The 25,572-nt window shown below is 43.7% G+C and overlaps 1 protein-coding gene across 3 annotated transcripts; it reads left to right on the plus strand.

The window, feature by feature from the left end:
* The first annotated feature begins 613 nt into the window (after positions 1 to 613).
* STYXL2 (serine/threonine/tyrosine interacting like 2) lies at positions 614 to 23,577 on the plus strand. 3 transcript variants are annotated; one of them, XM_069785452.1, is made up of 6 exons: positions 614 to 794; positions 1,548 to 1,680; positions 4,060 to 4,154; positions 5,018 to 5,249; positions 5,999 to 6,216; positions 8,380 to 23,577. In XM_069785452.1, the coding sequence occupies exons 2-6, from the start codon at positions 1,568 to 1,570 to the stop codon at positions 11,211 to 11,213; spliced, it is 3,492 nt and encodes a 1,163-aa protein (XP_069641553.1). In that variant the 5' UTR covers positions 614 to 794; positions 1,548 to 1,567; the 3' UTR covers positions 11,214 to 23,577. The 3 variants fall into 3 exon arrangements, with proteins under 3 accessions (XP_069641553.1, XP_069641554.1, XP_069641555.1); XM_069785453.1 differs by lacking the exon at positions 1,548 to 1,680 and having other exon boundaries at positions 625 to 794; XM_069785454.1 differs by lacking the exons at positions 614 to 794; positions 1,548 to 1,680; positions 4,060 to 4,154 and having other exon boundaries at positions 5,139 to 5,253; positions 6,002 to 6,216.
* The last annotated feature ends 1,995 nt before the right edge of the window (positions 23,578 to 25,572 follow it).

The raw sequence follows: 25,572 nt of genomic DNA on the forward strand, positions 1-25,572 counted from the left end.
CTCAGCTTGGTGTCATCTGCAAAATTTCTGAGGGTGCACTCAGTCCCACTGTCTTTGTCATTAATAAAGATACTGAACAGTACTGGTCCCAATATGGAATACTGAGGGACACCACTTGTTGCTGATCTCCATTTGGACACTGAGCCTTTGACTGTAACTGGATGCAGGCATCAAGCAAATTCCTTATCCATCGAATAGTCCATCCATCAAACCCATATCTCTCCAATTTAGAGGTAAGAATGTTGTGGGGGACCATATCAAAGACCTTACAGAAGTCCAGGTAGTTGACAGGTAGCTTGCTTCTGCTAAGCTTGGAGTGGCTCATCCTGCACTGCGTATCCCAAGGACATCAGAGGTGATACCAGCATTTCAAATTGCACCTGGTGGGATCCCACTTGCCTGGAGGCTCGCTGCAGGTGAAGGTCCAGCCTCACTGGCTCTGGGCTTTTCTCTGGGCTCCTCCTGCAACTGGGAAATGCCAGAGGACCCAGCCTGCAGCAGGGAAGGAGTTAAGTGCTTGACCAGCTGCCGTCTATGAGGCACTGAATTCTTTCCCCGTGCGATCCAGCAGCCAGCGTCAGGACAACACTATATTTAGAAGGCTGATAAAGGTTTGGTGCTGACAGTTGTCCTGCCCCTTGATGAAGAAGCCATAGAGAGAGCAAGAGGGGGCAGCTGATTTCTCTCCCCGCAAGTACCATTCCCTGCCAGGTTTCCTGCCCTCTTCGCTGGACTCCTTCACCGTGCCTCCGTCCCCAGCAGGGACCCCTGGAGGATTCATCCGGGCACAGGGGGTAAGTGCCCCTTCCTTGCTCCCCTGCCTCCCTGCTCGCTGCCCCATGAGCGGCAGCCGCTCCTCACCCCCGGTGGCGGCACATGGCCGCAGTCCTCCCGCCTGAGGCTGGCAGCTGGGGCCCTTCGGAGCTGCCGCCGGCTGCCGTGGCACGGCGAGGCAGGAGTCGCTCTGGCCAGACCCAGGGAAGTGCCAGCTGCTGTATTTTCATGCTCCTAACTGAGCTATGGCCCCCTCGCTCTCCCACGCCCAGGGCGGGCATGGCAGCCTCCCCACAAAGGATTACAAGGACAAAGTCCTGAGGCTTAAAGCGCCTTCGGCCTTGAGCTTTAGGAGCATTTCATTTTGGGGAGGCGAGGTCTCATGTTTCCTCCCCCAGTGCTCCTTCCAGTCCGGGTCTGGCTGGGTACAGCTCCTTCCAGCCGCCACACATGGGCTGAGCCGGCCGGCCGGGGGGGGGGATAGAGTTTCTGCCCCGCCACTCCTTCCTTCCTGCACGCTTACTCACAGGCAAGAAGGGCACTGGTGCTCGCTGGGCAGCAGCCAGGGAGCTGCACGAGGCCTCGGGAATGGCAGGCACCCTGGCAGAGAAGCCAGTGCAGCTGGCTTGCGGCAAGGGCTGCTTGCGGGGTTGTGGGAGCCCCTTCTGCCGTACCCCCCTCCCCCCCCTTGCCACCACAGCCCCACAGCTGGGGGATGGCCTCCCGTGCAGACTCCTGTAATGGCCCTTCGTCCTGCCGTGCTCCCCTTGTAGTGGATCCTCTTGGAGCTGCCATGGCCAGCAGCAGAGATTCGGACAGCAAGCAGGTGGTGCCCGATGAGGAGGACGAGGGACCGGACGTGAAGGCTGTGCAGGCCCGCTATCTCCGCAGCCCCTCACCCAGCCGGTGAGTATGCTTGCCGCAGGCGCTGCCATGGCCCCCTGGTAGCACGCGGTGGATCAGCTTGCCTTCCCTCCTCTTCTACCACCTCCTCTCCGCACAGGCACTTGGATCAAGCGTGGAGCCCAGGGCTTCCCTCCCCTCCCTGAGGCGGGGGTTAGTATGCCAGTAGGAAGAAAGACTGCAGAGATAGGACTCCTGCGCTAATTAATCCATCCTGCTGAGAGTGTAGGCACACACAGAGAGGATAAATTGCAGAAGGCATTACTATGGGGTGGTATAGTTGCTCTTCCCTGTGTCATCTTCCCATCTCCACTCCCACGCTGAAACTTCTGATCCGGTTTTCAACTTTTCCCAAATTCAGCCCCATCTTTCTGTCCATTAGAAGGACCTGTGGATTTTTTTAATGTTGATGTTTGCCTTTCCCAGCCCCAGAAAGACTGAGGGTCTTTGGATTTGGGTTTGGTTCAGAGCCATCTTTAGCTACAGGCTTCAGGCACTGAACGGGAGGCTATCACAGCGCAAGCAGAAATTGAGTTTCCTCAAGCAAAACAAGCATGATTAGATGTGTTTTCTCCTAATACAAGGAAAAATACCTCCCTTTGTACTCTTTTCCTAAAGCAAAATGGTCTGCAGGGCTTTCTGTACACTTTGAGATGCTTTAGCTGAAGGCAGGGAGTAGGGATCAAGTTTGAAAAGAACCTGCCCCAGTGGCCCTCAACAAGTATGAGGTTATGAAATGTTTCCCATTAACTGTGGGGCACTGCAGAAAAATGAAGACAGAGTGCCTATTTCATTTAACTACATGCATTTAAAAATTGTTTAGGAAGTTCACTGAGCTCACATAAAGTAAACTTATGTATTGAACTTGGTAAATCACTCTCCTGCTCATCAGTCACTCAAAATGAACAGAAGCACCTCTTCAGTTTATTCCCTTCCCCTTCCCCTTCCCCTCCCCTCCCCTTTTGGCAAGGCCCTTCCCAGCCAGAACAAGGCCCTTAAAGCATCCAGACCTGGGCAGTTCTGCACCTGTGTGTTTCATAGATGCTTGGGGTAGCTACAGGTAAAATGTGTTGAGGCTGTGGTGGCAGATTATTACCAACTGTTATCTTTTTATTGAGCTTGGAGGCAACCTTTACAGCAAAAGGAATTGAAGGCAGGGCATAGCTGCAAATTTGTGTCAGCTCCTGTAAATCAGACTGAGACTCCCCTTGCTCATCTAATAAACTCCTTTGAAGAGCTAGAAAAGGATTACTTTCAGTCACGGTTGACAAGTGCTGGAACCCAACTAAATGACCTAGACGAGCCCATTAAGTGGTTTCCGATGGCTGTGCCTTCCATTTTGATTCTGGAGAATGAAAGCAGTTTAGCTCTCCAGACACTTTGCTGCACCCTGACTGCACATTAATCATCCTCCCTCTCCTGCTTTAATTAAACAAAACCAAACAGTGTGTTGCAAGTACTGCAAGCCTGCATTGCCAGAGAGCTTCTGTGATGGCAGCAAATTTGTCCTAATGATCTGTACCATCTGTTTGGAAGGAAATGTAGAGGGTGTGCATCAGGGAGAAAGCTCTGTAAAATATTTTGTTAAGATGGTCTAAATAAGAAGAGATTTGCTTGGACTGTACAGGCGTAGCCAGATGGAAATATATTTGTTTTCAAGATTGAAGCCCTTTTTTGCTTAACAAAAACTTATGTAAATCATGCTGTGTGTCAAAGAACTCCCTTCAAAGATGTTTGTGGGTTTCATAGTTATTTCTGATCTGCAGTTAGACAACACTATGTGAGTGGAGAGACTGACCACAGATTTCATGCTATGAAGTGACCAATGTACTATGCACTGAGGGAGAGATTCACAGGCTTCGATCTTAATGCTTGCATTGCAGCTTGTGATAACTCAAAGAATGCTTGTAGGCAATTAGCTAACAACAAAAAAAACCCAACCCAACAGTTTTCTAGCATAATCTGGTTTGAATTTTTCAATAAATTCTAGTTAGGACAATGTTTATGTCTGTCTGAGTGAGAGCTACTTGTGAGACTATTCCTTGTGATCCATCTCCCTCCCAGTCTCAAACCAGACACTGATTTTCTCTACCCAAAACCTCCTCCACTAGTCCATTCTCTTGCACTCACAGTCCACTGCAGCTCCTCCCCATGGGACCTGTCTGCATCCTGCAAACACTGGATACCAAGGCATATTTGAAGCCTGTAACACCATGCTGGAGAGCAGGGTGGGGGTGAGGGGTGGGAGAAGAGCTGGGACTTCCCTTCTGCTGCTCCAGTTCCCTGTTGCTCTCTTCTGGAGTGGGTGAAAAGGGCTAAAGTCCTGGAGATGGGATCCCAGTAGAGAACATTTGCCTAATATGCAGTGTGGTTTGTTGGCAGGTATTCAGTGATATCGGACACTGATACAGAGAGCATCTTCATGGAGCCAATCCATCTGTCATCTGCTGTGGCTGCCAAACAAATAATCAATGAAGGTAAGAGGAGGAAGGGTGAAAGCACTATGTAAGTAATAGAGAGATGAGTTGCGCTTGTTTTGCCTTTCTCATCCAGAGATCCTAAAATGATAAAAAAGCCTTTATGAGAAAACCCCACCTGAGGTAGAGGTGAAAACCGCAAAGAAGTAACAATTTACAGAAAGGTTTGGTGACTTCCTTTGAAGTTGTTCACTGAATCTGTGGCAAAATCATGTACTGCAGTGGTGAATACAGTTTGATTGCTGGTTGCTCGCTGCAACATATTTCAGTTGGAAGGGACCTACAGTAATCATCTAGTCCAACTGCGTGACCACTTCAGGGCTGACCAAGAATTAAAGCATGTTATTAAAGGCATTGTCCAAATGCCTCTTAAACACTGACAGGGATGGGGCGTTGACTGTCTCTCTAGGAAGCCAGTTCCAGTGTTTGACCACCCTCTCAGTAAAGAAATGTTTCCTAATGTCCAGTCTAAACCTCCCCTGGTGCGGCTTTAAACCATTCCCATGTGTCCTGTCACTGGATCCCAGGGAGAAGAGATCAGCACCTTCCTCTCCACTTCCCCTCCTCAGGAAGCTGCAGAGAGTGACTGCATTCTTCTGCGGCTAGAATAAGCATTCCCTTAACTCCCAGGCCTTTGGCCTTTGTGGGTCTCTGGACTGAGAGGACAGTGCAATATGCTTTTCCCATTACTAACTACCTTGAGGCTGCTAGATAAGCATGTACATGCACACATTGCAGACAGGACGGTGTGATGTTACTGGGAAAAAAGCAAGCCACAAGGCTTATCCCAGGAACAAAGAATGACAGGTCATATATTTGTGTTGTTTTTACATGCTTTTAGTTACAATGTCAGTTTATTACAGAACTGAAGACAAAGGACGCCAAGGTAGATTCAGCGTGTCCCAGGATGTTAGAGTCTGCGCGGCAGCTGATGGTGGAAGACCTGTACAACCGAGTTAAGGAAAAGATTGATGACACCAGCTTGTTTAACACGCCGTGTGTGATGGACTTGCAGAGGGCACTTGTGAAGGACAGGCTGGAGACCCCCAGGGATGCTGTGGATGAAGTCTGGCCTAATGTCTTCATAGCAGAAAAGTGAGTGTCAGCTTTTGTCATCAAGTTGCATGAGATTCCCAGTGAAGGGTCAGATAGAACCATTGAAGGTATAATATGTATCACGTCCATCTAATACCTTTCATCCCTAGAGAGCCCCAAAGTGTTTTTCAGTATATGCTCACAAGGATCTCTGTGTCCGGAAAAGTAAATACTTCTGCAATAGAATCAGCAGCTTTCCTGTGCTATTTTGATGCTTCGACAGTTTAGGAAAGGAAAAGGCAAATGAGCCCAAATTACATTGTTCTGATTGGAATTTGGCCCTGAAATTGGCTCTAAATTCTTTGATATGTAAAAGAGATTTAAAAAAGAAATGCCGTAGCAAATATCAAGTGGAAATGGCTAGGTCTTTTGTACCGTGGCTCAGCCATCTGAGACACCTGTGCAAGTGACCAGACAGAATTAGAAGGGGATATAGTGTAAAGTATCAGTTACGGAGTGATAAAAATTGAGAAATAAGTAAACAGCCTGAACCTAGGATGGCAGGATGAGTTTAAAATCAAGCTGGAGCGTGCAGCTCTACTGGTGAGTGCAGGTTTCTCATTTTCTTTTCCCAGTGAGTATTGGAAAGAAATACCTGTAGAACTCTCAAAAGGACATTAAGGTCTGAGTGGAGCTGTGTGTTGGATGAGTACCACAGACTGGGAGCTCTGTAGACCTTGTAGCAGACAGCTTCTTGCCTACCCGAAATAGGACCACTGATATCTAATATCTTTTTTTCTTTTCTGAAGAAGTGTTGCAGTGAACAAAAGCCGTTTGAAGAGACTGGGGATCACACACGTCTTGAACGCAGCTCATGGTACAGGTGTATACACAGGACCAGGTTTCTACAATGGTCTGAATATCCAGTACCTGGGCATTGAAGTGGATGATTTTCCAGATATGGATATCTCCAAACACTTCCGCCCAGCTGCAGAGTTCCTTGACGAAGCACTGCTGACTTACAGGGGTAAGAGGAGAAGATTACAGTGGTTCCAGAATGCTTGGGAATTAATGGGTGGAAGTGTTACTCCGATAAACAGCCAATGCCACATTTGTAATTGGGTAGAAGGCAGATACTTTGTTCTCTGTATCCAATTATGGTCAACCCTTCTTGCCCATTTCTGCCATGCCTCATTCAAAACAGGAGGGGGCAAACTAGTGAGAGGAGGCAGCCCAGCAGCCTCTGCTGCAAGCCCCATGTTTTCGGACTCAGACTGGCTGCAAGCCACCTCCCTCAGCTGCTTTGAAAGCACCCTACTATTGCAAAGATGTGAAGCCCTGCTCCAATAAATATAATTTTTTATATTGATATTATATAATACTATATATATCGATATATTCCTGTACAGTGTGAGTTTCAGTTTTGCCAGGATGCTTACTACAAAAGAACAGGCTGATTTACTAGAACAATCCAAACAGCTGAGTTGAACCCGTGGATGTCCACACCCAGGCTACTGTACAATTTGCTAGACTCCAATTCCATGGCACCTGTTATTCTGTGGACCTCCAGTGCATACTGGTCATTTTGTTGCAGCTTCAGTGGACAGTTAGAAATATCTTTATGGAATTCAATATGAAAATGAACACCACAATCAGTGATATCACTGATATTCTTCATATATGTATTCAATGCATTTAATTTTTGTAGAGACAACAGGTTACTTCCTAGTAGAAGTGACAGTAAGAAAAGTGAGAAGTTTTGTTAGTACCAAAGAAAAGTTGAGCCAATTTTAATAGCTCACCAACAACACCACGAGGAGGGATGCTCTACCCATCTATGTTCTTCCTCATACCTCCCATTGCTACCCCTGGCATAGTACAGATGCTTACAGCTGCTGGCATGCATTCACCCTTCAACTCACTAACACAGCAAAAATGACAGCCCAGCAGGGAAGAGGTGGTTTTCCATTGGGTTAGTGAGCTGAACTGGCTTATTAAAGGGCCCGGTGAGTACCAGAGCTGACACTGGAAAGGATACACGGAGACAAGAGCCTTGAAAGAAAGCAGAGGAATGAGATCTCCCTCTTTTGGTGAGCTGTTAGATAGGCTTTACTGGCTGTTAAAACGCTTGGAAGGCAACTGAGACTTTTGATTGCAGGAATAGGCACATTAGGTAAATGCTTGCAGTAAGATAGCAGTAGTCAGAAAGGTGGTGTTTAAACTGGCTTTATTAAGTCTCAGTGCAAACAGTTTGATTAAACTGGAGTTTATCACACGTTTAGAAACAGTAATTTCAGTTATTTGCAGGCTAGCAAAGCCTCATTTACGCTCTCTCCATATTTACAAGCTTTTCTTTAACTGTCATTTGCTATAAAAGCAACTTTAAAAAACAATTCTTTTGTGCCAAAGCTCAGTTTTCTGCAAGAGGTGGTTTCTGTGTAAATGCCATGAAATAAAGCAGATCCTCAGCTTGGATTCTAGCTCTTCCAGTCACTGTTTACAGAACGGTGGGTCCCAGTAGTTTGAAGCAGCTGTATCAGTTTGTCAGAGTCAAAATCAGCTCTTTTCTGCTAGTTGCTTGGTTTTCCTGTTCTGAGATGATATACTATGACTCTGGCCTCCAGCCAGTCTACATGTAACTGTTTGAGTGTACCTTGCAAAACAGCAGATCTGGATTCTGGCAAAAATATAATTAAATTAATATAAAATTGTATTTAATTCTTACAATGTGCTTTATAAAAAAATAAGTTATTTGCTTGTCCTCCCAATACCTTCCTGGAGGCTAATGCTAATATCTCCTTTTTACATATGGGGAAACTGAAGCATGGAAAGCTTAAATGTCTCACCCTAAGTCAGCCAGCAAGTCAAGAATACTGTATCACTTGTCTTTCTAATACCTATTATAAGCTTTTTGATTATTTGGGGAAGTGAAGTGTATAGGTGAAAATACAAATATTATTTAGATTGTTTTAAAATGAGCATGCCCACAGCTTTTGAAACTAAGTGCTTTTTATTCATATGTATCTAGATTTGTATTAAGATAAAGTTAACAAATATTTAGTATTGGTTTCAGTCACTGAAACAAATAATCTGTCTAACACTATTCAGAGAATGCTTTTGTGCTACAAATCAGAGCAACCTCTCTATGTTATTGGAAATAGCTAATTACTTTTATATTCAATATCTGTAGGCAAAATCCTTGTCAGCAGTGAAATGGGAATCAGTCGCTCAGCTGTGCTGGTGGCTGCTTACCTGATGATCTACCACCATATGACCATTCTGGAGGCTCTGATGACTCTGAGAAAGAAGCGTGCCATTTACCCCAACGATGGCTTTCTGAAACAGCTAAGGGAGCTCAACGAGCAATTGTTGGAGGAACGAGAGTTGGAGCATACTGGAGATGAAGAAGTCACTCCTAGTCAAAGCCCTGTTGTCCATGCTGGGACTTCCTCCCAGCTGTCTGGAGTTGGGGACTCAGAAAGCATCATGGGAGCCAAAGCCCACTCCATCACAGTAGAAGAAGAGGACACCAGCAGCCTGCTGGGTAGTCTTATGAGTTCTTCATCAATGGGAAAAACTAGCTGGGTTTCCAAACACTCCACCCTCATCAGTGAGGAGGAAGAGGAACAGTTGTATGAGGAATGGAGGAAGAAACAAGGCCTGCCTGCAAAGGAACCAGGAGTTAACCATGGAGCAACATCTCCAAAGCTTCTGGATCAGGAAGGGGAACAAACTGAGGAGGATGTGGAACAGAGGATCCATGACTGGCAGCGTAGAAATGAGAAGTACCATATACAGGGTCCACCCAGGGAGGAGGATGGAGATTCCAGCATGGGAGGAAGACCTTACCCATCAGGTGAATTCAGTGATGTTGAGAGCGTGAGCAGTTTTGAGATCCGAACCCTAAAACAACAGCTGGAAGCCAGTAGCTTTAGCAGGATGAGATGCCGCACAGGCTCTGTGTCTTCAGAGAGCACTTGGGACATGTGGAACCAGAGGCTTCTGGAGATTGAGAAGGAAGCTGCTCAGAGGTATCATTCTAAGAATAAAAATTGTGGGGAAAGACAATCCCCAGAAACAGGAAGAAAGGAGAGGGATGTGGATGAGGAGAGTGTGTTTTCAGACAGTAGCTCCTTTTACAATTTTTGCCAAAAGAACAAAGACAAGTTAACTCCTCTAGAAAGGTGGAAGGTCAAGAGGATCCAGTTTGGCTTTCACAAGAAGGATTTAGAACCATCATCATCTTCTGCACCATCTCCAGCAGAAGATGGCAGTCAGGCAGGCGGGGAGGGGACAGAAGGGAAGAGTTTGTCAGATATTAACCTGACTGCTTACCAGGCTTGGAAAATGAAGCGGCAGAAGAAGGTGGGCAGTGAAAGCAAGGAGGAATTTGTGGAGTTTGCCAAAAGCGAGGATTCTGCTTCAGCTAAAAAGAAGCAGAGGCGTATAGAGCTCCTTGAACATTCAAAGAAAATTTTAGAAGAAAGCCAGTCCATGTGCAGCTGGGAGACAGACAGTACGATGAGTGGGAGTATCCCACTTTCAGCTTTCTGGCCCTCAGCACCTTCTGCAAGCGGTGCTGAGGATGCAGCTTCTGTACTGAGCATGCAGACAAATCATTCATCTTTATCACAGACCAGGAGCAACACAGGGGCAATGCAGCCTCAGATGCCAAGTATACCCCTTCCCAGTCTCCCAGTTGGTCCAGGTGACACAATATCCATGGCAAGCATTCAGAACTGGATTGCTAACGTGGTCAGTGAAACCATCGCTCAAAAGCAAAATGAGATCATGATGCTGTCCCGTCCATCATCTGCAATGGCCTCCAGCGTATTGTCAGGAGACCTTGGCAGGCGTGTAGATGATGATAAGGTTTCTCTTCTCAGTGCTCAGAGTGGCTCATCTCTTGCTACCTCTCAGCTTCGCCAGCAGGACATGCACAGGGCTGAGTCTCAGTCTGTCCTGTCTTGCAATACCTCAGTGAGTGCAAGGACAGAAGGGACTAGTTCAAACATGAAGACTACACAGACGAGCAAGCCACTGTACAGCCTCTTTGCTGATGATGTTGACCTAAAGAAACTCAGGAGGAAAGAGAAGGAGATGCAAATGGAAATGAGAGAGAAAATGTCAGATTATCAAATTGAAAAGGTGATCAGAGACAATAAACGCAGCACTTTATTTAAAAAAAAGATGACCAAAGGAGAGCAAAATGAAACAGAAGATGACAGAGACAGTACAACAAACAGCCACAGGCGCCCCTTGCAAGCAGATCTTGACAGAAGTGATACAGTCTTTGATCTGTCCAGTCAGCCTGCAGACACAGGTGCACTCGAGTCAGAGATAGAGACTGATATTACCAAGTGGCTCAGTAGCCTGAAAGCAGAAAGAGAACCACCATCATACTATGATCAAAGTGAGAAGGCTAGAGAGAAATATAGCAGATCATCCAAAGTTAGAGAGATGGATTCTGAAACATCCAGTTACAGATTCTCCAGATCCCAAAGAGAAGAGCTAGACAGCTGTTCTTCCTATGAGTCAAAAGGAGATTCACTGAGAACCATGTCAAGATTTTCCTCTGCTTCTGCAAAGGAGGATAAAAAGATGTATACATTCACAAGGTCAAGGGTCAGTGAGACAAGTTCCAGAGAAAAGAGCCCAGAGCTGCATGTTTTCAGTCAAACACCTGAACCGTCCTTTGACTCTGAATCCCCTGAACCATCTACACAGAGTCGAGTTAGATCTCGTCATGTGGAGGCATGTGAAGAGGAGGCCAGGTCAGACATGTCAGAATTTGGAGCTAAGAGAAAGTTCACCCAGAGCTTTTCAAAGTCTGAAGAGGATGGAAAGAAGGAGGCAAAAGTGGAACAAAGTGAAGAAAGATTTGCATCTAGACAGTTCTCTCAGTACAGGCGAAGCATGCGTAAAGAAGAGGAAGAAGAGATGGATGATGATGCCATTATCGCTGCTTGGAGAAGCCGACTAGAAGAAACTACGGCAAAGCTCCGGCGGAGAAGGGAAGAGTGACCACGATCAGATTATAGGAACACAAGCAGAGCCACAGAGTCCCTGAATCACTCATCATTATATTTCTGATAATCCTTTGTGGTTTGTAGGGCATTTCCTGCAGATAGTTCTCTTCTTAATCAAAAGCGATAAAGGGAAGAGGTCAAGTTTTGGAAGTGTTTGTGGTTTGTCAGAAAGAAGATGCTAGTATTAAATGATCAATGTAGGTAGGAACACAATGTTAGAAGCCATTAGGAGCCAGACAATGTTTCAGCAGTAAAAGCAAGTAATAGTGGTACCTCAATTCGAAAGACCAATCACATCCCATTTTGGTTATTTCAATTTCCTAGTCTTGTTAAAGACTGGACATATTTTTTCTAGGATCTTTTTGATCATAAATGGAAGAAGCCAACAGCCTTTTCTAGGAACTTGAAGAATGTTCCTCTCTTAATCAGTTTTACTTTATACCACTGAGAAGATATTGCCAGGTAGGTTCCATTTTTCTGCACCAATCTTATGAATGTCTACAGAAATAAGACAGTTCAGGGGAATACATGTACTGTTTTACTTTACTAAGTAGCAGAAGCAGAGTGAAATACTAGAAAAAAGATTCCTCCTTCTTTTCAGAAGTTCAATGCAGTAATGAATGTAGTCTTGTGGTACCATTGTTTTCTATTAGATGGAGTCATCTCTGCTCCAGTACGGTTGGCTCCTCCTAATAACTTTGGGTTGACAAAGGAAAAATACAGTAATATTAGCAGCCTTCTAAAAATTATGTTCTGATCTAGTTAGAGATGGAGTTAGGGTTAGGATTTGTGTTCGGTTAGGCTGGGTTTCTGAAGTACTGACTTCAGTTTGCTTTATGTATGCAGCTCAGCTAAGTCTGTGCTTTTATGTCTATAGTCAGATTGTCATGTATTAATTTTCAACATGATTGCCTTAAAAGAAAAGAGTGATACACAAACTGACCTCATAATAAAATGATGTATAACCAAAGTGTTGGTATAAGGCACCATGCACCTAAGGACGGATTGTATGTCTGTTGAATGCGGTACTTGGAAGCTCATTTTTAGGAGGTGGTAGGTTTAGCTGATGTGTTACAGTTCACATGTTGTTTGTATCACAAGCTACAGAGCCCACTTTTCAGAGTGAGTGGAAGGAGAACAATCTCCATGTTAACTGAGTACACCAAGTTAAGAGCCTCGGGTCTTTCCATGCCCTGCAGAGCCTCGTGAGCTTGTGTGACAGGACCTGCCAGGCCTGCCACAGCATCACTTGTGTGGCTCGTATGACACTGTGTCTTTGACACATCAAAGCACCCAACTCTTTGTCACCAGTCAACACCCTCCACCTCTCTCTTATAAACACCCAGGCCAGTTTCTCCTGATTTCTACTTTAGAATTATCTGTTCCCTCTTCTGTACAGACTGCATTTTGAAACAACAAAACCCTCTGGCAGAGCTGAGTATAAAACAACAGTGGAGGAAGGATGCAGTATTGCTCTCACATGAAGTTTTGTCTTCCTTTTTCTTGCCATCTCTTCTCCCTCCCACTGTGATGCTTAGAGCTCATTATTACTATTATGCTAGTACCTCTCCCTATTTTAATTGTGTAATACAGACAGTAAGCTCCACAGGGCAAGGGCCTGGTCTTTGTCCTTGTCTGTATGACGCCACGCACATCAGCAATGCTATCTAAATAATGGTTACTGATAACAAAATGCAGCTGCCAATTTTCCTAAACTTAGAATCATTTCTCTCAACTATAACTCACTGATTAGACATTATCCCTGCTTCTCTGAAGATAAAGATGACTCTTTCTGACAGCCAGGACTAGGGTAAATGATAGCTACTTATTGTCAGGTGAATGGAGTCTCAAAATCAGGTGATTGAACAATAACAGGGGTAGAAAAATAAGAGAAAGAACATATTTTACTTGTGTGTGGGGTTTTTTTTTGAGTACTCAGATTACATTTTTGAAGTACATAAGGAACATGGTCTTGTTAATATTTCAGGCATCCAGAGATGCTATGAGGCTTATAATGCACTTCTACTACAATATAATATATAATACAATGCATCCCTTGTTTCTGCATACTTCTGTGAGATGTATTTTTTTAAAGTAGTGGAATTCCAGGCTTTGATCCACATTCTGAGATTGTATATTACATTTCTGCAATGTGTGTTAGGACAGGCATTTTCCTCTTTTCTTCATCCCTGGTAAAGTTGCTCTGTGGAAAACAAATCTGCATATCCATATTTCGAGCTGGCTTTAATTTCACTCTAAAAAAGGTCTTAAGTTTCGATGGATCAAAGTGGAAGTGTGCGATACCTTCTGGCACTGAATTTATTTCTTTATCAAAGGCTGGTTCCCTCTGAAAAATCTCTCTCCCCCTTCCTATGGCTGGCTACTCCTCTCAACAGAAATGTCTGTCCTCTGCAGTACTGTAGGGGGCATCTTACACTGTAAAAGATGAGCATTGTATGATGTAGTAATTGGTTTCATTTTGCACTGTACAGCACAGCCTTTGTTTGGGTAGCATTTTGATTTAAACACTAATCTAGGTCTGCCGCACAAATAAATTATTCAAGACCGAGGGGCAGAATATGGTTCTATAACAAGCCTGAGCCAAGCCATCCTGATAGTGAGTTTTGACCCTTCTGGGAAAGGGTTAAGTGGGTTCTGCTGACTCACTGAGGTAGGTGGCTTATTAGTTCACTTGTGTAAAAGGGAGATAAAAATGGTTTGCTGGGGAGAGGCCATCTAAGATGCTGGCTGAGCAGTCATGAGGGAGAAGCCTTAGAAATAGCTGAACTTTATTTTCTTATTGCTTATATCCTTGTTAATAAAGCCAAACCCCCAAAGCAATAAGGGGGTGGGGATCATTTTGGACTCCATTCAGTGTATGGCCTGTGCTTGAAAGCGAGATGGGAAAGGCTCCAGCTCACAGGTATAAATTACATGAAACAGTGACATAAAGACCTTGCATGGTGAAAATATTAAAGCATTCAGTCATAAGACCAATAACCAGGAGAGACAGAAATGGAGAGGTTGAAGGCAGGCTAGAAAGTCAGGTTTTAAGATGAGAATTTAGAAGATAGGGAATCGGTGAAAGGGGAGAGATCTGCACAGATTCTTTCAGGTAACCAGAGCTGCAGAGTGAATGGTTTTTCAGCAATGATGCTGGTCTGACATTAGATTAAAAGAGTAGGTAAGTACCCAAATTTATCTAGGAAGGATTTTTCAGCAAAGATGTGCTGGGACTGATATTTTTGCTCAGCCTCAGTTTGCTGCTGTAGGCAGGAGGGGTTTTTTTGGCATTGTATAGTGGAAGGTGAAAGTGTAAGGAGCATCCATACAGTCAGTTAAGAATATAAACACAAGAACATCAGAAAGGCTGCATGAGGTCAGACCAAAGGTCCATCTGGCTCAATATCCTGTCTCTGACAGAGAACAACAGTGAATACCTAGGGAAGAATATAAAAGCAGTGATATAAGTGATATTTCCCCAGCATGATCTTCCAGCTTCTAATCACTTGCAACTCAAGGACTTCCTGAGCCAGATGTGATATTTTTGTATTTAATCGCCCTTGATAGATTTTCCTTCTATGGAGGTGCCTAGTCATTTTCGAGTTACAGTCATTATAGCCTTGTATGCACTAGCCTCTGTGATCTCTTGTGGCCAGAACTCCCACAACTTACTCTACACTGAATGCTAAGCCATGTCCTTTTTTGTCTGTTCTGAACCAGCTGCCCACTAGCCTTCTTTAATGCCAGGATAATTTATAGTTAGTATCTACATGCCCCACATGATTTTACCCCCCTCTATTGTTATGCCCTGTCTTTAGCTCTGTTTTTCAGCCCGCGTTACTCATTCCTTATATGGGAGCTGCTCCATGTCTCTGATTATCCTGGCCATTCTTCTCCAAACCCTTTCCAATTCTACTTTGTCACATTTGAGATGAGGGACGAAATCCTTACACAGTATTCTGGGTGCAGGTGTGGCAAGGACTTATCCTGTGGCATAATGACCTTCTTTTTTCCATTCTCTGTTCCTTCCCTATTAACTCCTAACAGTCTGCATGCTTTTTTGGCTGTTGCTGAGCACTAAGGTGATATTTTCATGGAACTATTTATTATAGCCACAAAATCTTGTTGCTGGATGGCAATGGTCAGCTCTGAGATCATAATTTTATATGTTAAGTTTTCTTATGTGTAATGCTTTACATTTATTAGCCTTGAATTTCATCTGCCATCTTAGTGCTCCGTCTCACTGGCCTCTCATTTCTACTACTCTGTTTCCTTAATGTCCTTTGAACAACATAGAAACTCAGAGTATGTGGGAAGCAAAGTTAAAGAGGGATACATGAGAGAGAAACCCATTTGAAGTTGGTCTGAGTGAAGTAAGAAGGAAGAAAGTGATAAAAGCTGGAGAGCTAGGAGATAAGAAGTGTTCAAAAAGAGATCTGAAGACAATAGGCAAATTAAGAAGGGGACCTACAGTGGATGGAGACAGTAAGATATGTATGTAAGCTGAGGAGGTTAATGCAAAATATTAATTTGTTTAGATGTATAAAAATCTGGGGAAAGGTTATGGGGCAACCTCTGTGGGAAGGAAGGAGATGGTGGGATTTACAGAAATTACAGGTTTGTGAGAAATGTGAAGGGGACTGTGAGAAATTGAAAGGGTGAGAGACATCAGTGGGACATAGATGATAAAATGACATCTGTGCTAGACTAGGAATTCAATGTGGCAGAAGCAAGTTTGGAAGGAAGCGGAAATGTGCCAGAAATAAGCTATTCCTAGCGTAACAGCTGCATTCTGCATTGTAATACTGATAGGTGTGGGGCCATGGCCCATTTCCCCCCCATTTAGGATTTTCAGGGTAATTTGATTTATTGCATGTGGCAGTAGTTTAGACTGGATAATTTTAAAAGGAGTTTAGCACCATTTCCTTCTCTTACAGCACCTTAAGAAATGCTTACACATTATCTATAGTGGAGAGCTATGTGAATTATGAGACAAAAAGTTTTACTTGGGGATGGTTATGTTGCATTGCCTGCCTTTCCTTAAAGGGTTTAGCTGGAATACATTCAATATAGACATTATAACATGGAAACACAGTATCCATGACCTTCCTAAATTTATAGACAGTCAGAGATGCAGAGAGCATGTGATTAATATAGTCTAGGGCTTAGAAACAGACACTGCATGCTCATATACTCCAGCAAAACCTCTTTGAGAGCTACCTACCTATTCTCTAAATTTCACTTGTCATTTAGAAAAATGAAAGTGGGTTAAATCTCTGGCTGTTCTAATTGTGAAAAAAACTTCCAAAATTGGAACTATGTCTATCAAATAAACAGTTCTCTAGAGAGGTGGGAGCATAGCTCTAAATGGTGTGTGAATTGCCTCAGTCATCTCAGCAAGGTGCTAACTTAGTTGCCCAGCAGTAATAATTTAAATGCCAGTAAGATTTGTTACGTTGTTTTTCATGTAAAAAATGGAGAGCGGTTCAAAGTACATGTATTTAGGTTGTGTATTGCAAATACCAGCATAATCTACTTAAATTAACACCCTGTCATTTTGGCTACCCCTAGGAACAGAAATTTTTTGGTCATGGAAGAATCCTATCCTTTTTTTTTTTTCTAGATCACCTTTTGTTCTTTGGTACATGTCAGCATATTCAAGAGCTGATTTCATGTTGCTTCCATATATCCCCGTTACAACCATTCAGTAGCTTCTGAGCTTGGTGTTTTCCTGTGACTGCTGTTCCCCTGCCACAGGGTGTGCACACACATACACACAAGCATGCGTGCGTGCGTGCGCGCACACACAGAGACATAAAGGGAAAACATTATTTGTGACTTATAAAAGCAGGCAACAATATGAATTTAGTTCTTCCCAGCAGGTTAAAATGTTGGGATGTCCATGCCAAGCTATCCAGGTATGGTGATGTGAAAACTGTCTTAGAGACACAAAGAAGGGACATCCTATCTGTGCTTTGAACCTTCCCCTCTGAATTGTGTTTCAAAGATTTTTATTTGCATGTGTCTTTAAAATAGACAAATTTAATCCTTACGCAAGCGTGTAACTGCTTCCACATATGATTCATACCTGCAGGCAGATTGGTTTACTTTTAGTTAAGATATGTATGCCCTGGAAGACACAAATGGGTATAATGGAAAACTAGCTTCATTGTTAACTATGAAGAGAACAATGTCTCTACATAATCAATCAATCAATCAATCACTTTTTTTTCCCGTGCACCCTTCATGCCAACATGCCTGAATGCTTTACGGTCATTAAATTAAATCAAAGACCACACCACAGAATGGACAAGGCCAGATCAATAAATCTTAAAACCTGATTCAAACTTACCAAGGACTCTGCACAAGTAACCATGAAAGGAAGGTTGACTCCAGTCAGAAGGGCCTGTGTGCAGGCATAAAACTGAACCAAGATGTAGGTGATACTAGTTAGAAGACAGAAACATTTAAAGGAACTGATCATTTTTATAGCATCACCCAACTACCAACAGCATCTACCTGGAGCTTAATGTCTTAAGAGTCTTTTTGGACTTCTGAGTGATATTAGAAAATAAGCCATGGTGGCAAGAACTGTTTACAACTGGCCAGACAGCTATATGCTTCAGGTCATGTCCTGCCAGGAACGTGCCTAATTTCAGAGATTTGCCTATTTGTGATCTCTCCATTTGATTATTGCAGGGCACCATATTAAAGAAAGATGCAGCACACACCAGCTGGTATTAAACATTGTGTGACTGGTCTGTCTTCATGGACCATCCCAGCAATTTGATCTTTGCAACGACTTCACACTGAACTTGGATCCAGTCGAAAGCTGTCCATTAGTTTGGCAGAACATCTCTCCCTCCTTGCCCGAGAGGAGAGCTTTATGAAACCACAATAGCCTTTATGAAGCTACCAATTAATGGGGAGCTTTGTACATTTTGCTCATGGAAATTTCCCAGTAGCTGTCATAATCTATGAAGGTTCATTCCTAGCGCAGATAAAATGACCACAGGCCTAACTACATCCAAAACTAAATGCAAACCCCAGTTCTTCAACTTAAACTTCCCTCCCTCAATAATTTTGCAAGGCATGTGCTCCTTAGTCTGTGAATTGGATCAAAAGTACTGCCTAGAGGCAAAGGGTCAGAGGAGATTCCACATATGAAAAGCAGGAGGCCCTCAAAAGGGTGCAACCTCAGTTGCTGAACAGACACCACAAATACGATAGATAAAAGCCCACATGAGACTCTGGTATGTGAGCAAGCAGAAGCTGACAGTTGCCCCTCAGGAATACAGTATAAAGCTTTCAGTTCTGCAGGAGATGTGATCTGAAAGTCTGCTTCCTGGAAGCAGTCACACCTGAACTGTTGCATGGTGCTGCAGTTGCATAATTTAATAGTTGTCCTGTTTCATCCCATGGTGAGTGTTCTTGGTGGTAGTGTACATATAAAATTTGTAAGTCATTAGGGATAAGAGGGTCTATGCAAGAAAAGGTCAGACATTATCCTCATGACTGGCAAAAGGGGTCCGTATTCAAACAAAGAAGGTGTTTGATTTTCTTTTGAACATGGGCCGATGATTCAGACCCACATGCCCTTCATATGCTCTCTCCCCCTTCCCATCTCCTCTCTTTTAAAACAGATTTAAGTCCATCTACTTTTATATTTTCAAACAAAACCCATAAAAGGGCCATAAATATCATGACTCGCTAAAATGAAAGCTGTTTTCTTCTCCTCCCAGGAGACTCCTGCCTGAGAGAGAGACAGAAAGAGTTCACCTCTTTGAAAATTTCCTCCTCTGTTGAAGTAAAGCTGGTATCTAAGAGCAGTCTTCAAGGCTTTGTTCTTATCATCTTGACCTGGCTTTGTACCAGCTTCTCTCTGTATTGCTTGTGGAAGTGTGAAGGACGGGGCTAGGGGAAGGACTTTTGGCTATCACTGGCAGAGCAAGGGTCATGCTTGGAAAGCAATTTCATTGTGGTTTCAGAAAATGTTATAAACTCAGTGCACTGGCAAAAAGAATGAAGAAACTCATTCCCCTCCTGGATCAGACCAGTGACCCACCCCTTCTGTCTCTGATGTTGTCCAGAATCAGATGCATCTGAGAAAGTATAAAGAAAGTTTAAGTGGGTAATTATGGACTAACCTGCCCTGAGTAAAATTTTCTTCCCGCCTGACCCAAAGCCCTCTTTCATCTCTCTTCCTTGGTTAGAGTTCACGTCTATGCCCTGAAGCATGATGGCTTCTCTCCCTTCCAAACCGCTTTTCATCCTGGCCTGTGTAATGTAACTGCCTATGACAGTGTTGTGATGGGATGTATAGGTCTTGTCCATTGAGAGTCTGTGACAGATCATAGCCTTATTGGAAAGAGAGGCAGAGAGGTGAACAGAAGGCGAGGGAGGAGAGCATAAACTCAGATGAAATATCCATCAGGAAGATGGAAAGAAGAGTGAGTGCCTGAGAAACTAATTGCTGCCTGCTGATCTGGGCTGTGGAGATAGCTTGCAAGTGAGCATTTTTGCTTTTCAGGATTTCAGCCTGGAGCACGCTAGGAAAGTCAACTCTTGGCTGAAACTACTGTTCATCAATTTTCATCACTACCGTTCATCAACTTCCCCTTATATATATATATTTTTTTTTAAAAGCTGTAGAAGTATGAGAGTAGTCATGAGAAAAATATTCTATTATATTCTGAGGGAGCTTTTTCTTCCACTGAAGTTCACTACTCATTTCTGAAAAGGCATTGGAGTAATCTGGGGCTACTAGACATTGAACGCCTATGAAAATCAGGCTATTTTTCTACTGCCTGAAAAGGATTTAGGAACCCAAGGTCAGATATTCCTGTCTAGGTCCTCATCCCTATCTTATAAACAGAGATGGCTGCTCATACTCCCGAGTCAAGCAAAGAGCATATCTGAAAGTGTCACGGACTTTACTAGCTCCTGTGGGTTTGTTTGATCATTGCATAGTCCATCAACATTTATGTGACACAATGCCAGATGCCCCAGTGTGAGGGTTAGAATTGTCCGACACGTGAAGGCTCTTGACTTTTTAGATGTTGCAACATTATCTCCAGGGATAGCACTTTACCATAAAAAGCATTAACAAAATTCCAGGGAATGTTTAGTGTACTTTCTAGGTGGATACTTTCCATAGTATGCAGGTTGAATGACAGCTTTCACTTGTTTGTCCAGGAGTTCAACAGTTCCTAGGGAGAGGGAACAAAGACCTAGGTCTTGGATTGTATCCAAGCCTCAGTAGTGATTAATTTCACTCCCACAATATCCACAGTTTCCCATATTCCTTTCCCTCAAAAGTGCTGCAAAGTGATCCAGCGTTTTCCAAGTGATGGGTGTTGAAATCTCACCTGATCTCCTGGATGCCACACTGGGGTGTTCAAAGCATCCTGCTGGTGTTGGTTCAGCCCAGAGGATTGTTCATTAAGAAAATTGACTATATCATTTCTACTGGGAAGAGCTGCAGCGAGCAGTTCAGTGGCAGTGTTCAAGGCTCTGTAATCTCCTGTTAGTCACCACTTGCCCTTACGTTTCTTTACCGGTCATAAAGGAGAATTGTAGGGGAAATGAGACGTGACAATGATTCCCTGTTCTTCTAGCTCCTTTATCAATTCAGTAACAGGATGAATAGCATCAGAAGGTAATTTGTATTGTGGAATATTAACTAGCTTGCTGTGGGGTAAAGGAGCAGCTGTTTGCAACAGATTAACAGTCAGGGATGCATTTGTAGGAGGTAAACTATGGGGCAAAGAGGGTGGTGTCCCTATTTCCCATTTTCCCCATGAGTCCACCCACGACTGACCCTTCAATACATCCATACCCAATATATTACAGGAACCTAAAAGTAAGGTCAGGCGGATTGTCTGTCCATTAGGCAGAATAAGTTTAGACCTGACCAGTGGGTGGTTAGTAATTTTCCCATTAACGCCTACAATAGAAACTAACTGCTTGCTAAGCGGAGGCTGTCCTTGGTAAGTGTCCTTACCTACCATCAATATTTGGCCTCCTGTGTCAATGAGGAATGTTGTAAGGGAGCAATCATTAACTGCGACCATCATTTCAGGACTGGGATCCTCAGCAGCGGGAGTAGCGGTTGCCAGTACTGCTACTGAACCAAGCCCTTGCCCTAGTTTCCTGCATATTCGCGGTCTAGGTTTAGTGCTGATAGATTTGGGTATATCCCTGAACTCACATCCGTTGCATTCTCTGGCTTCCTAGTCGTTACCCTTTTAAACCATATGGTGTCACCCCATCTCCTGACACAGGTCCCAAGGGGGCTGTCATGAGAAGTGGATGAGGGAAACCCATCCAGCTGCTGCAGAAGGGGAGCTGGCAGCCCATTGAACTGACTCAGAGAGAGCCCCTTCTCTAAACACATTTTCCATCACCTCTTATGCTCAGTAGTAACTGAGGGTGTTTCCCAATGTCCCCTTTTTGCTTTTGTCTTTTGCATGGAAACAGTCTGGCCCTTTTGCATTTACTTTAGCTGAGGTTCTCCCCTGGTTTTTATCCTGTGGGACATACAGTGGTAAATCTACTAGCATACGTTGAAGGACCTCTTGGAAATTAATACCATTTAAGCTTGTCTTAATGGCTAAAGCTAAAGATTTCTAGCCCCCCCTTAGCTTCCTTTATTACAGGCCAGAAGTGTATAGGCTCCAAATCACCTCCCAGGGATGTGGCTCTGTGGGAGGGGTTGTCCAGCCCCTGGGGCAATGGGTGCTGGTCCTTCTAATTCAGCTAAGATCACAGGTTTCAGCAGGGCAGTCTGCAGGCTGGCTGCCGAGGCCCAGGGCCACGCACTTTCCCCCCCACGGTCAGTGCGGTGCATCGTGCTTCCCCAGCACAAAGTGCAAGTCCATAAGTGACCGGTAATGTTTGGCTTCACGGTATCCAACAGTATTCCTGGACCTAATGCCAGTGATTGAGCTTCAGCTGGGGCAAGGTGGAGCTGGTTGGCTCTGGCTGTCCAGATCAGTGCTAGCCTGTCCACAGGTGCTTCCCCTGCGTTAGCTCGGTATCTGTCCCCCAGACCTCTTGACTCCAGGGCAGTAAGCCCTTGAGTAGTTGTGGACTGAGGTGGGTTTTGTGCCCCTGAGGGCGTGCTGTGTTGTTCAGTCTTGATTACTGGTGCCAAGAGAGCAGGGGCAGGGAATTATCATCATTCACCTGGCCCTGAGGGGAGGGGATGCGGGTCTGCTTGTTTCCAGATATCCCCATCCCAATCAGCATCAGACATGGCACAATAGACTTTAACCAGGTCTACTGTAGTAGCTTCCAACAACCTCCTCCTGCGCTATTCAGCTTCTGCAATTATCTGGGGCTAAAGTTTCGACTCAAGCAGTCTATTTTGCATTTCTAATTGCTTACACTGTACTTCCCAAGTATTCTTTCCATTTTTCTTTTCTCATTTTCCTTTTTCAACTGTACATTTTCACCTTTCAACTCATCAATCATATCCATTGCTCCCTATGACAACTGCCTAGTAGCCAGCACATAGCATCTTTCCCTTTTCCCTTCTTTAACTTAAAAGAAGCCTGCCATCTGGCAAGCTCCTGCCAAATATGATCAGCATCCGTGCAGTGGCTCTTGACCTAGGACAAACCCCACTTGGGATTTTGCCATCCCTCTTTCTCCCAGTTGTTGCCACTCAGTGTCTAGTTTTTCATGGCACAGACAAACAGACATACAGAGACACAGACAGTATCTTTACACTCACACCAAACTGATTGCCTCAACAGGCATGGCAAAACACCTTGTGCTTGCCAACAGAGTGTGTCTAAGAGAGATCCCTCTTCTGACACCAATAAAATGTCATTGTTATAAATTAATATGCATAATATGATTGAAGTAACCAGGGAGCTGCTAAATTCCTGTTGTACAGCCCCCATCAGTTAATATTTAAAATAGGGAAACAATAACTAGACATGATTTAGGGTTTAGGAACTAACAATTAGACAATGAGGCTTTGTGTTTATGTCAGAAAAGGTAATGGATTGTGGCCTGGTCAATAAACCTTGAAGAACCGCTTGGAACTGCCAAGATTAGGGAAGAAGTAGGTAAAAGGTAATTCCTACAGGGGGAGTTCACGACCACTGACTCATTGACCACCTACTCAAATGATACCACCTACTCAAAAGAAGACAATGAAGGAAGAAGACAGAGTCTGTGCACTAATTTACATGAGGGGCAAAGAAGAAATAACCAATCATTAAGGAAAATAACAATGAATATGTATTAGTTAAGTGTATAAATGTGAGAGTTTTGAGACAGGGGTGTGCTGTCTTGAGACAGGCACCCATTCATGCGCAGCAATGAAATTAATTTGAAAATTAAAACTCGACTCTGTGTGTTACTGGCTTGCACACCGGGTAAATGAACCCTGTTTGTGGGACAACAGTTTTCTGGCAACCCGGATGCGACAGTGCTGACAGCATTGCCCAGATTGTCTTGCCGCACCCAATGAGGAGTAAAGAACTGAGTGGACTCCAGCGTGCACCGACCTGTTGATCACGGATTCCATCAGCTCCTCTCCTGTGCTTGGGCGGTAAGCGACACAAGGGTGCAACGCTACTGAAAAGAAGTATTTTTTTTTGAATGTGAGAAAAGAGGGGAGAGGGAGACTACTGAAAAGCAGTGAGCATTTGGATCCTGTGTAAGACGTATCAAGGAGGATACGCAGCAGAAGACAAAGGGAAACGACCTTTGTAAATTCTTTTCAGTACTGAAATGGGCGCTACTGCTTCCCACTAAGTACCCTCCTGCTCTCCCTTAGGATGCATCCTAAAGAATTGGAATAAATTTGGTGGGGATCCCCTGACAAAAGATAAATTAAAACACTATTGTAATCAGTGGTGGCCACAATACCAATTAGAGGATGGTGAGAAGTGGCCAGAAAATAGATCTTTGAAATATAATATGATATTACAAGTAATGTTGTTTTGTCATAGGACCGAAAAATGGGATGAGGTACCTTATGTTGATTTATTCTTTACTTTGAGGAATGATTGGGAAGTTCAAATAAAATGTGGCTTAGTAGATTCTAAACGTCAAATTGGTATAGATGCATTGGAAAAAAAAAAAAGGAAAAAGGAACTAAATCTTGTTGTACTGGATGTGGAGGTGGAAAACCTGAGACTGGAGAAAATGAACAGGATGTACAATTACTAGTATCCCCCCTCTAAGAATTCAGAGGCAAATATTTTGAGTGATGAAGAAAGTGATAATATGAGTCTGGTCTCAGGAAGAACAAGACAACAGAAACTTACAGTGCAGGCTTCTCTTAGACAAGCAGTGGGACCAGAAGGAACACCAGTATATGTACATATACCATTTATCACCTCTGATTTATTGAATTGGAAACAGGTGGCTGGATCATATCGCAATCCTGAAGGGATGCATAGTATCCAAATTATATTATGTCAGACAAAGGGATAAAGAGACCCTTTCTGCTTTCTATGAGAGATTGTGCGAAGTTGCACGAAAATGGACTGATTTAGAGCCAGAAGGTCCCAGCAATTTGAAGTTTTTTAATATGTTGTTTATCGATCAAGCTGCAATAGATATTAGAAAAAAATTGCAAAAAGTAGAAGGGGCAGATGGAACGACAATTTCACAGTTATCCATTACATATAAAGTATATAATAATTGAGATGAGGAGGCTGAGAAAGAAAAACGAGGACGGGCCAAAATTCAGGCATCCCTAGCAGCTGACCTAAATGATGGGAGAAGTAGAGGGCAAGGAAGGGGCTGTGGAAGAGGTGGATTTCAAGGAAGGCGAAGAGGACAGGGAAGTTATGACAGGGAAAATGACAACGTCCCTTTAGGAGCAAATCAATGTGCATATTGTAGACAGAAGGGACATTGGAAAAAGGAATGCCCTAATCTCTCTAATGATCAGGGAAAGAGGAAAGAGGAGGCTATTGAAGTAATGACAGAAATCAGGTTAGACTGAAGGGGACCGGAGGAATCTATTAAAATCTCCCCAGCTGATCCTCCCATTCCAGTTAAGCTGGGGAATGAGATAATAGATTTTTTTAGTTGACAGTGGAGCCATACATTCTGTAGTAACTAGTTGTAAGGGACCCTTAAGAAAAACTAAAATAAATGTTGTTGGTGTGACAGGGAAAAAGACCTTAAGATCATTTTTAAAACCTATGGAGTGTTCAATTGATGATACTAAATTAACTCATTAATTTCTGTATATGCCAGAATGCCCCTTACTGCTGCTTGGACAGGACATACTTTGTAAGTTGAATGCACAACTAACATTTTCTGAAGACTGTTCAGTTGCCAGACATAGTTTGGAAAGCCCAGATATGTTTAATAACTGA

This window comes from Haliaeetus albicilla, chromosome 6 (genome assembly GCF_947461875.1).
Source record: "Haliaeetus albicilla chromosome 6, bHalAlb1.1, whole genome shotgun sequence".
Classification (NCBI taxonomy): Eukaryota; Metazoa; Chordata; class Aves; order Accipitriformes; family Accipitridae; genus Haliaeetus; species Haliaeetus albicilla.

What these genes read in the sequence shown, in the direction of transcription:
- STYXL2 (XM_069785452.1), top strand. Translation starts at nt 1,568, where the DNA reads ATGGCCAGCAGCAGAGATTCGGACAGCAAGCAGGTGGTGCCCGATGAG. An exon ending in CAAACAAATAATCAATGAAG is followed by an intron (nt 4,155 to 5,017) that starts GTAAGAGGAGGA and finishes AGTTTATTACAG; the next exon opens with AACTGAAGACAAAGGACGCC. An exon ending in AGCACTGCTGACTTACAGGG is followed by an intron (nt 6,217 to 8,379) that starts GTAAGAGGAGAA and finishes CAATATCTGTAG; the next exon opens with GCAAAATCCTTGTCAGCAGT.